Source organism: Sinocyclocheilus rhinocerous, unplaced genomic scaffold (genome assembly GCF_001515625.1).
Source record: "Sinocyclocheilus rhinocerous isolate Xijiao unplaced genomic scaffold, SAMN03320098_v1.1 scaffold218, whole genome shotgun sequence".
NCBI lineage: Eukaryota > Metazoa > Chordata > Actinopteri > Cypriniformes > Cyprinidae > Sinocyclocheilus > Sinocyclocheilus rhinocerous.
This window is the reverse complement of record NW_015664181.1, coordinates 496350-509026: the sequence shown is the minus strand read 5'-3', so window position 1 is coordinate 509026 and position 12677 is coordinate 496350. Positions and strand designations below refer to the sequence as shown.

At 35.3% G+C, this 12677-nt stretch overlaps 1 protein-coding gene across 1 annotated transcript in view; it reads left to right on the top strand.

Annotated features, from left to right (window-relative positions):
• Positions 1-781: 781 nt before the first annotated feature.
• The window catches only part of LOC107729745 (rho-related GTP-binding protein RhoA-D-like), a 16596-nt gene continuing 4700 nt past the window's right edge, over positions 782-12677 (top strand). The window contains exons 1-2 of the mRNA XM_016540420.1: positions 782-942; positions 8074-8231. Of these exons, the coding sequence (XP_016395906.1) occupies positions 8076-8231 (156 nt within the window). The 5' untranslated portion in view covers positions 782-942; positions 8074-8075. The remainder of the gene's footprint in view (positions 943-8073; positions 8232-12677) is intronic.

The window sequence follows — 12677 nt, the reverse complement described above, 5'->3', positions numbered from 1 at the left end:
AATCTTACTAACCCCAAACTTTTGAATAGTAGCCTATTACAGACATTTGTGCACAATATAAACAGTGAAACAATTATGAAACTGACAAATAATCCGATAAAACAGCATACATAACATACATAAAATTATTAAACCAAGTTTTGACCAATAAATATTTCATTAATAATATTAAATACATGCATTTAAAACACCTAACAACTTTGCTTTGCTTTTATGAAAAATATTCATAAAACGACAACATTTTATCCTACTTGTATAGACCTTGTCTGAATGCATGTCAGCTTGATTTTATTACAAAAAGTGCTGATATGTGTCATAAGTAGCATGTGTATATTGTTGCAATAGCCAAAAAATACATTGTATGGGTCACATTATCGATTCATGAAGATATTTTGTAAATTTTCAACCGTAAACATATCAAAGCAAATTTTTGATTAGTAATATGCATCGCTAAGAACTTCATTTGGACAACTTTAAAGGCGATTTTCTCAATATTTAGATTTTTTTTTTGCACCCTCAGATTCCAGATATTCAAATAGTTATATCTCGGCCAAATATTGTCCTATCCTAACAAACCATACATCAATGGAAAGCTTATTGACCCTTACGACTGGTTTTGTGGTCCAGGGTCACATATGGAATAGGAGCCAAGCTAAAGAGCAGTGTGATTTAGTGGTGTGAGTGGTGTATGGCTGTCCACAGCGATCAGAATGATGTCATTATTATCGGCGGCGGAGGGAGGGACCGCAGTGCTCCTCCTCAGCGGCGAACCGCCTCCTCCACCGGTCAACAACATTCATATGTGCGATTCCCATTACAGCGGGCGGGTCTTCTGTGAGTCGAGCCTCGTCCCTTAGCAATAATCGCGTGAAATTTCTCCACATTGCGCCTAAAACTTTGACACGAGACCGACAGGGAATCTGAACCCCGCGAGGAAATAAGGTATTTATGTTTCCATTTGCATACATGACATCTTATTTGACATGTCGGACTTTAGGAATGTTGGTAGAAAACAAGTTTGCTAAGGCGGTGTGGGGAAAGTAACGTTAGGTGGTGGCTGTTAGTTCTTAAACGAGCTCGTTGATGGTTTTAATGGTTCGCGCTATGTGGGAATTATGTCAGATTTATAGTTTAAACCGACCAGGCAGTGTGACAACAGTGAGAATTCACATTCACAGTTCTGTAGAGAGTTATAGAGGTATTAAAAATTATACAAAACACATTTGCGAATCATAAAGCTCCGCGCGAGTTTTGGTTATTCTTCGATATACTGCGAACTAATTAATTGTTTGCTCGCTGTTCGACGTGCCGTTTCTAGTCGTGAGTACATCAGTTTCCTTCAGTCACACAAGGGCGTTGCAGTCGACAGCGCTTCAGTTGTGTGCAAAACTTTTCTCCTAAACCCAGCCGAGCGACTAACTAACCTGTTGTTCCACCGAGGAGTCTGTCAAGATGACATGTCGGCTTGTCTTCTAGCACTGCCTTCTCAAAATGTGCCTTTGGCCAAAGGCTGTGTTCTGTGGCAACCAAATAAGACTTAAGAAAGGCCTGATCTTTAATCCTTGAGCTGTTGTAGGCCATTTTACGCTCATTCAGATAGCCTTGAGCGACATTTCATACACAGATTTCAGTATTTTATATGATATAAGGGAAAACTGATGTCTGCGTCAGAATTGACAGTGTTCCCATGGTTCTGTAAAACCTAGAAATGTCAGGGAAAGTCAAAAGTTAAATTTTCCAGGCATGGGAGATTTCTCATGCAAATTAATAAAATTGTAAACGACTATAGTCAATCATTTTTCCTAGTTACACTCAGTATTTCTTTGACTAAAAGGCTTTTGCTTCTCTTCTGATTGGGATCTCTATATAATGATTTTAATAATCCTTATCAAGTCATCACAACTGGAAAATTCATGGAAAACAATTCTTTGATCAGATAGAGAGGGTTATAATCTCACTTTATGAATAATAAGATATTTATAATGGTTAACATGGGAATGAATTCTTGTTTCAACATCAGAACGTTTTTATTCAAAGTTGTATGATTTTATATTTTTAGATTCTGTACTGGTCATCATTTTTAATATTTATTTTAATTTTTAAAATATTTTTAAAATATTGAATTTTTTTTTGTATACCCAGAAGCAACTCCATTAACACCATTTTAATATGGGTTACTTGGGAAATTCAATGGATGTTTTGAAAAGCGTTTTTTGATTTATTAATAAACCCTGGGGTTTACATTACCTGAAGAGACTTTTAGGTTTTGTTTCATACAAGAATCACATATTGTTTTTTTATTTTTTAAACTTAAGTTGCTAACAAGTTGCTATATGAAATGATTGTCCGAGTCAAGCATGTAAACCCCCATCCTTGTGTTATAGTCTTTAATTAACTTGTTAGCAACTTAAAAAATAAATTGGACTGCTTCAAAATTGATGTTTATGGTTTGACTTTTTGTAATTAATGTTGTAGGACAAAAGATCAAAATCTTATCAACACCTTAAATTAGAAATAAAATGACAAATGCTATTCAAAAACCAAGAACACATGGCTCAAAAATGCCTAATTCTTATCCAGGTTTTATGACTACAAACTAAGCTGAACAAGTCTTTTAGAAAAATGTAGTTTAAAATACTTTTAGACATGTAGGACAGATATGTACGACATAATGTCTGCCACAAGTAGAATTAAAAGGCTATCACAAGTTTGATGATAAAACTCTTGTTGCTGTTTTATGCAAAACATCAAAACTTTGAAAAAGCCTGCTCATGTAATAGTTTAGAGTCATGGCATTAATATATTGTGCCCATGGTGCATTAACAACACTTGGAGTCTGACCCCAGACTGAGATAAATGAGCTAATATGGATTGTAGGTTTGCTGAAAATGCCTCATCGACTGCTTTCAGACCAGCTCCGCATTACAAACTGCTCCCAGAATCCTCAGCCTGCTTCTTGTTGCATTAAGCTTCTGGCTGCCTTTGTCAACCTGCCATCTGGTGAACTTTGCCACACATTTCAAATATTTTCCTGGAGCAGAAATGCATTTTCAGGTCCACAACCCCTAAGGCACATACACCATTTTATTTTTGAGTGACCATGTGGCGTCTACGAGTCACAGGACACACTGTCAAAACTTTCTGAGATAAGACACTAGTTAGTCCAAATTCCACAGCAGCAAAATATAGTTGAATTACATGAGAAAACCTAGCAGTGAATTGGGAGAGAGGTTCTCCTACACACTCTGATGGATACAAGGAAGGCAAACCAAGACAAACGTTATCACTGTTTACCTAAACCAGATCTCTTCAGTTTATTATCTTCAGCATTGATGAGGTGTTCATGAGGTCGTTGTGTTACTCGCAGCGTCATATATAGGCCATCTGTCCCTCATGCCATAAAAACATGATTTCATTCATCACATTGTTGTTTTGGTGGTGTTATGCCATTTTTAATGTAAAGTTCTGTTGTTAAAGGTATAGTTCACCCAAAAATGAAAATTCTGTCATTAATTACTCACTCTCATGTTGTTCCAAATCCGTAAGACCTTTGTTCATCTTCGGAACACAAATTAAGATATTTTTGATGAAATCCGAGAGCTTTCTGACCCTGCATAGACGGCAATGCAACTGACACATTCAAAGCCCAGAAACATAGTAAAGATATTGTTAAAATATTTCATGTGACATCAGTGGTTCAACCGTAATTTTATGAAGCTATGAGAATACTGCAATTAACTATGCAGGGTCAGAAAGCTCTTGGATTTCATCAAAAATATCTTAATTTGTGTTACGGAGATGAACGAAGGACTTTTGGGCTCGGAACGACATGAGGGTGAAAAATTAATGACAGAAATGTTATTTTTGGGTGAACTATCACTATAAATGCAAGTTGTGACAGATTTTGTTAATTTAACTCGTCATTTTACGTCACTAAGAGTCAAACTGTCATTCTTACAGTTCAACTTAAACTATAAAATGTTTCTAAAGTTGTCAGCCAACTGGCAAGTACAGTACTTTAGTTTTATCCATTCACACATTAGTTTTGGACTTTGATCAGTAAGCTCCTACAAACAGTTTTTGGAGACATTTTCAAGTGTTGGAGTTTGCATTTGAGGACTTTGCTCTAGTTGTGTAACCTTATAACCTTAGGCCATGGGGAGTATTTGTCTGTTAACTGCAATAATATATTATATTGCAAGTTACTATGTAGTTTGAATGGAAAAAACAGATGTGTTTGGGATTAGTTGGACAGTCCTCTCATCCTCAACTAGCAACTTGTTCTAGTTTTGTTACTAAAAATTATGTTTAGAAGAACTTTGATTTGTCACAGGAAGATTATTTAAGCCGGCGCTGTTCACATGGATTTGAGTTTCTCTCTTATTCTGCAAAGAACTTAGTCTTTAACAATGGTTCAAGGTGTTTAAAGCTCTGCTTTTGTAACCTGAATTACCTGTATTTGTGTTGAGTTTCTCTCTTATTCTGCAAAGAACTTAGTCTTTAACAATGGTTCAAGGTGTTTAAAGCTCCTTCAGTTTGCTTTTGTAACCTGAATTACCTGTATTTGTGTAAAAACTTAAAAAACTTATCTTTTGTCAATAATTGTAAAGGCATTTTTCAGATGACTCATTTGAGTGTTTTGCACACATGAATCACTACAGTAGTTAAAGGCCTATTTACAGGAAGATGGAAAACAGCAGGGAATTCCACGCGTTTCAGACCCTGCTACATAAGCGATATGATGTTTAAAAGGAAGTCTTCCTAATCAGTTGCATATTTTTTTTATTCTCTTTTGTTCAAATAAAAGTGCTCCCGGATCATCAATGAAGCTTAGTTACTCTTTTGATATCTCAGAAATGGCTTTGAAAAGGGAATTCTCAGATCAAACAGGTCACACACTTTTTTTAAGCAGTGTTGTGTAACATTTAAAAAAAAAAAAACCCTTAATCATTTGACAGCACTAATATATGTGTGTGTGTGTGTGTGTGTGTATATAATTATTATAATTACATAATCAATAATTCTTATTGAGTTTTATTGAACTTGGCTTTTTCTCAATAAAATAATACTCCACAAAGATGTTCTGTATAGTATCACATTAGAGCAACAAATTCATATGATTTAGTTCATTTCTTTATATATACATGAAATCCCTGATGTCAGCCCCGCTGCAATCGGAGCGCTTAGCCAAGCGCTAAATACCCTCAACGTGTTTTTGCAGCATTGAGCAATGTAACCAATCACAGATATCTGTTGATTTCTTGAACGCAAGGGCCAATCAGAAACGTTTTGTCAGAATTCACTCACCGCTGAAAGCGCTGCAGTTTTTAAGTGCAGTTTTGCACGCTCGTGAATCATCTCATAAGTGCAGACGTGATGTAAATAAGAGATTCTTTGTGCAGTTTAGAGAGCTTCATTAATTATGACAGAACTTTGTAAGATCACGATGAACAAAGATGAGTGACGCTTTTTAGTGATAAAGGGGGCGCGCTTTGCACACTTTCTAAGGTAGGCTATAATCCATTCAGAATTTGTATGAAACTTTAGTTTTTCAAACACATAGGCTACACCCTGCAAAGTTTCAGGAATGACATCCGCATATTTATGCGGGATTCACTCTCGAAATAACAGTGATTGGCAATGGACGGAACATAAAATATGTTGATTTAATTCTGGAACCGGTCCTGGCCAAACCTCCACAGACAGCGCGCGTCCCGAGCGAGATCTAATTCACGGACCAAAAGTGTCTGTAAACTTTATTGAGATCGGAACATATCAATCAGTAATTTCATTCCATTTTCAGCAACGGACGGAAGAAAGTTAAGCAATGAATAGTGTGCAATTTTTGACAGAATATAGTCCCACCACAACTGATCGTTTATTTTTTCCTCATGTGTCTCGCATTTGGTAACAACGATTCAAAACGGAAACATTTCAAGTGACACGGGAAAAAGACACGGAAAACTTCAGTGAACATCAGAAAAGCAGCGTGCACATTTCTGGTTAAAAATGAAAGGCCATCAACTGACAAACGGGAAGCATCACCATTCAAGTCAACAGGAAGAGGCAAAGCTAGTCCACAGTTTACCAAACGGTGGCTCGTAACATTTCCGTAACACGCTTGAGGTATTCGGCCAATCACAGTGCTCTGGATAGCTGGCCAATCAGAGAACACCTCGCTTTTCAGACCGATGAGCTTTGTAAAAAATCGACGCATTTCTTTCCCCCCTGACTGAAGAGTCAAATGTCGCCCATGTGTGTATATATATGTATATATATATTGTATATATATAATTATTGTATATATTGTATATGTAGTTAATAATAATATTGTATATATGATTATTGTGTATGTGTGTGTATATATATATATATATATATGTACAGTGGGTACGGAAAGTATCAATATGGGGTGCTGTGTGTACATTAATGAGGAAAAAGAATTAACTTAAATGATTTTAGCAAATGGCTGCAATATAACAAAGAGTGAAAAATTTAAGGGGGTCTGAATACTTTCCGTACCCACTGTGTATATATATATATATAAATCAATAATTCTTATTGAGTTTTATTGAACTTTGCTTTTTCTCAATAAAGTAATACTCCAAAATTGTTCTGTATAGTATCGCATTAGAGCAACAAATTCATATGATTTAGTCAATTTCTTTTCTCCAGTAATTTCTAAAGTCTTCCCTGTGCTCTCTCTCTTTTAGTAGAAACTAAACCCCTGTGTTTCCTGTGGGTGGATGAAGCTTTGTGTGAGAGAGGCCATACTAAAAATAAAGTTCTTTCTGCTCCTAGGAAGCACAATCTGATGGAGGCCTGTTGATAAGTGGTCGTGTTAACATAAGCCCAGACAGTGGAGAAGAGTGTGAGATTACTAAGGAAGGATAGATGAGCGTTGGGCGACTTGGAAGGAAATGCACAGCTGTGCTTTCCTACTGGCACGCATTCATCATGGATGCGGGACAAATCTCCCTCATCGCCCATATAAAGACCCAAGCACGACCTCTCTCACTTCTTCCCCAGAATTATCACACTACCACTAGCTCCTATAAGCAAGCGAGTTAGTGTAGAAATTGATGTTGGCGATCAAATGCATGACAGATTAATGCGATAATACATGCTCCTCAGAGATCTCGCTAAGTTGATTATGAGTAAATGCTTTCCTCTTCCGCCAAACTGACAACTTGCAGTTTATAGTGCGAATTGATTTGAACTGTGTAACCAGAGTCCAAAATGAACACTCGCCAAATGGCAGATGTGACTAAAATTGGGTTTGCTGAATAAGTGCGACATACTACAACGCTGAAATCAAACTGTAAGAACGTTGTATGCGATTACAATAAAAGATGATTGTTTAAAAGATGTTGACAGGTTTGGTTGGGCTCAGAAGCCTTTGCGTGTATTTTGATGCGTGTTTTGTAGCCCATGGAGATCGTGTCCGCAGGGTGAGTTTGGTATCAGGTTCATGTTAAACAGATGTTCATATCATGTTTACTTACACACGTTTTCCTCATCTGCTTTTGATTCAGCAGCGTTCATGTGCCTTCAGGTCTGTTTTCTGTTATGGTGCACAACATATGGCTAAATGATAAAGAAAACATTGGGCTACAATTTAAAAACAGAGCAACACAAGTTATTTTTGTGTTGCATTGGAGGACCAATTAAGAACTGTTGTAGTTTTGTGTTGAATTCATGAAGAATTTCCTGGCCACTCTTATAAATAATGAAATTGAATCTATGAAGCTGTTCCTAGGAAAACACCATAAACGTATCCTAAAAGTGATCCAAATATGACTTTTGAATAAATAAGATAGTTTGAAGTGACTAAATTTCTTGATCTTCTTTCATGAGAGTGAGGACTGATGCATGAACGAATCATTTAGGCCAGTTTTGGGAACTGATTCTTGGAAAAGATCCAAATCAAAAGAACAGTTTGGTTGCAGTCAGTCTTTTTGGACTGGAACCCAACTTGTTTATATTTTACATTGAACTCTTATTTTCCAAAGATAAGCTTTTTATGACATAAAGCCATTTGTTGTTATAGCGAATCTTATTTTTCCCTCCCAGGTATGGCGGCTATCAGGAAAAAGCTGGTGATCGTAGGAGATGGAGCGTGTGGGAAGACCTGTCTCCTCATAGTGTTCAGCAAAGACCAGTTTCCAGAAGTCTATGTGCCTACTGTGTTCGAGAACTACATTGCAGACATCGAAGTCGACAGCAAACAGGTTGGTATTGATTCTTGGCCGCCTTCAAACCCCCACAGCCTGACTGTTTTTGTACAACTCTTCTCAACAATATTTCCAGTCCTTGAGGTTTGGGTTGGTTTTGAAAATCTCTTGATTGTGAAAGCCAAACTGAGATCTGTCAGCAAACCAGAACATGTTGTGAGGGTTATTTTCCTTAGTCAGTTTTACTGTCTTGTTCATTCTAAAACCAGCGAAGAATCTGTGAACGTTGTTGTTATTTTAGTGTGATGACAGTATATCCTCTATAGATACATTATCCAGATGTTTATTCAAACAATCAAGCTAGCAAGTGTAAAATAATAGTCATTGTTTTGGTACAGTGTTGTTATTGTACTATTGTACTGTTATTGTAACTAAAACTATTAAAAACTATTTTCCGTAATTGAAATAAAATAAGTATAAAATGAAAAACAAAATAAAAACATGATAAAATATAAAAAAACAATTAGTAAAAATGAGTAATGTTGCCTTGGTGACTAGCTGAAATAAAATAGGTTTAAGTTGAAGAATTAAGACTAAAACTAAAATAAACAGAAATAATGGAAAAAATAAACAAACAAACAAAAAAGCACAACAAAATTACTAATTAAAAAGTCTTGTTTTGGAACAGTGTTGTCATTGTGAACTGAAACTATTAAAAACTATCAAATTAATTTAATAAACAGTATCTAAATAGTAAATAAATACTTTAATAGTATATAAATAATAACAAAATAAAAATCATTAGCCCATAGTTCTGATGTTTTGCAGTTCTGACCACTCCGAAATCTAAAGGGGACTCGGCAAAACAGGAAATGGCTGTTCTCTCTGGTTTCCTGACTGGACTGGAAGATATCCCGCCCCCTGTCGCTGTGACTCGCCAACCCTATATAGCATGATTAAACTGACCACATCATTTCCTGTGATGGAAGAGGGTTTTTTTGGGAAGGTGGGCTCATTCTGTGTTTCCAGCACAGGAAATGTTAAAGTTAAGGAGCAGGATGGCATCTCTTTCAAACCCCCTCGCTCTCTCAGCAGTGTTTCGCTGCTTAGTTTGTCAAAATATAGAAGCTTCCCAGTGGCGATGGAGCATAAATCTTTCCGTCCTTTGGGGAAAGAAGACATTTGTCTTCATAATCTTTCTCCAAAATGTGGTCTGCAACCGATATGACCGATATTTGGCTGATGCAACGCATGTACACGCTTTGAAAAACTATGAGCCATCCAAAGCATTATGGGCTTGTTTATTCTGCACCTGAACAGATTATTATGCTGTAGAGCTTCAGATCAGTGCACACAGATGGAAAAAATAGTCTGGTCTCTGAGTAAATTGAGGAAAGGTTGTGTAATGATGTGGCATCAGGCTCAACGTATGACTCAGCGATGCTACGAAACCTCATTGCTGAGCTTCAGTCCTACAGGAGAGCAGAAGAGATGGAGTTTGATTCCCTCTAATCAGTCGTTCAACTAATTCAATTCATTAGGCTTGTTGTGATTGGATAAGCCAAGCCTTGCTGTGGCTCTGTACAGATATGTGAGGGAAGAGACATATGCCAAGGATTGATACTTCTAAGTTCATTTGCATTTTCCTTAAGGATCTACAGTATATCTGAGACCATATCACTGCTGGTTGATAAAGGTTTTTTAGATTATCAGAATTAATCTGACATTGAAAACAGATCAAGGTTTTCTATGACAGGTTAAAAGTACTAATTTTTTTTTTTTTTACTTTACATTATTTATAAAGCTTTTGACATGACACTTTCCCCCCTCTAGACCTGTTAATTTATTGTAAAAAAAAAAAAGGAAAATAAAAATTATAAATGCATTTCATACATACAATGACTTAAAAATGACAATGTTGTAAGAGTTTTTTTTTAAAGTGTAGTGTTTTTTGTATTTGTATTATTTATAAAATATTATTAATATTTGACATTTAAATATTTGAAAGTTTTAGTTTTGTTTTAAAATATTATTGATATTTGATATTGTGTTTGATAAATAATTTATTCTTAAAGTTGGTTTTTACGGTCATTTTAATATTTGAAATTTAAATATAAAAAATATTTGGACCACATCATTTCCTGTGATGGAAGAGGGTTTTTTTGGGAAGGTGGGCTCATTCTGTGTTTCCAGCACAGGAAATGTTAAAGTTAAGGAGCAGGATGGCATCTCTTTCAAACCCCCTCGCTCTCTCAGCAGTGTTTCGCTGCTTAGTTTGTCAAAATATAGAAGCTTCCCAGTGGCGATGGAGCATAAATCTTTCCGTCCTTTGGGGAAAGAAGACATTTGTCTTCATAATCTTTCTCCAAAATGTGGTCTGCAACCGATATGACCGATATTTGGCTGATGCAACGCATGTACACGCTTTGAAAAACTATGAGCCATCCAAAGCATTATGGGCTTGTTTATTCTGCACCTGAACAGATTATTATGCTGTAGAGCTTCAGATCAGTGCACACAGATGGAAAAAATAGTCTGGTCTCTGAGTAAATTGAGGAAAGGTTGTGTAATGATGTGGCATCAGGCTCAACGTATGACTCAGCGATGCTACGAAACCTCATTGCTGAGCTTCAGTCCTACAGGAGAGCAGAAGAGATGGAGTTTGATTCCCTCTAATCAGTCGTTCAACTAATTCAATTCATTAGGCTTGTTGTGATTGGATAAGCCAAGCCTTGCTGTGGCTCTGTACAGATATGTGAGGGAAGAGACATATGCCAAGGATTGATACTTCTAAGTTCATTTGCATTTTCCTTAAGGATCTACAGTATATCTGAGACCATATCACTGCTGGTTGATAAAGGTTTTTTAGATTATCAGAATTAATCTGACATTGAAAACAGATCAAGGTTTTCTATGACAGGTTAAAAGTACTAATTTTTTTTTTTTTTACTTTACATTATTTATAAAGCTTTTGACATGACACTTTCCCCCCTCTAGACCTGTTAATTTATTGTAAAAAAAAAAAAAAAGGAAAATAAAAATTATAAATGCATTTCATACATACAATGACTTAAAAATGACAATGTTGTAAGAGTTTTTTTTTAAAGTGTAGTGTTTTTTGTATTTGTATTATTTATAAAATATTATTAATATTTGACATTTAAATATTTGAAAGTTTTAGTTTTGTTTTAAAATATTATTGATATTTGAAATTTAAATATAAAAAATATTTGAAATTGTGTTTGATAAATAATTTATTCTTAAAGTTGGTTTTTACGGTCATTTTAATATTTGAAATTTAAATATAAAAAATATTTGAAATTTTGCTTGCTTTATTTATTTAAAATATATTTGAAATTTTATTTAAATATATTTTTTCAATTGCTAAATAAACCAGTATAGAATCGCCAACATGCAGGAAGCCATTTTTGTCATGTGACAGAAAAACTATAAAACAGGAAATTATATACCAGACTCCTGTAGAACCTCATGACTCTTTGTCAGTCTATAAAAACATCATAAATTATATATATATATATATATATATACAGCGGGTAAAATAAGTATTGAACACGTTTTTCTCAGTAAATATATTTCTAAAGGTGCTGTTGACATGAAAATTTTGACCAGATGTCGGTAACAACCAAAGTAAACAATACATACAAAGAAAACAAAACAAATAAGTTCAGAAAATAAGTTCTGTGTAATAAAATGGAATGACACAGGGAAAAAGTATTGAACACATGACGAAAGGGAGGTGCAAAAAGGCATGGAAAGCCAAGACACCAGCAGAAATCTATCAGTAATTAGAAAGCAATCCTTCCCCTAGTCAGTGGAAATTAATATTAGCTGGTTCAGTCCCAACTGATGGCCTATAAAAAGGTGTCTCATGACCAACGTGTCACACAAGAAACATTTCATGATGGGTAAAAGCAAAGAGCTTTCTCAAGACCTTCGCAACCTTATTGTTGCAAAACATACTGATGGCATTGGTTACAGAAGCATTTCTATACTTCTGAATGTTCCATTGAGCACTCTTGGGGCCATAATCCGAAAGTGGAAAAAACATAATTTCACCATAAACCGGCCACGACCAAGTGCTCCTCACAAGATTTCTGACAGAAGAGTGAAAAGAATTATCAGAAGAGTTGTCCAAGAGCCAAGGATCACTTGTGGAGAGCTTCAGAAAGACCTGGAATTAGCAGGTGCAATTGTTTCAAAGAAAACAATAAGTAATGCACTCAACCGCCATGGCCTGTATGCACGCTCACCATGCAAGGCTCCATTGCTGAAGAAAAAGCATGTTGAAGCTCGTTTAAAGTTTGCTGCACAACATTTAGACAAGCCTGTGAAATACTGGTATATATATATATATATATTATAACAAATAATCTAAAAAAAGGTAAATAAATAAATAATGTTAAATAAATAAATAGAATAAATTATCATTTTAAAAATCAATAATAATTAATTTAAATAATAATTATTTAATTGTAATTTAAT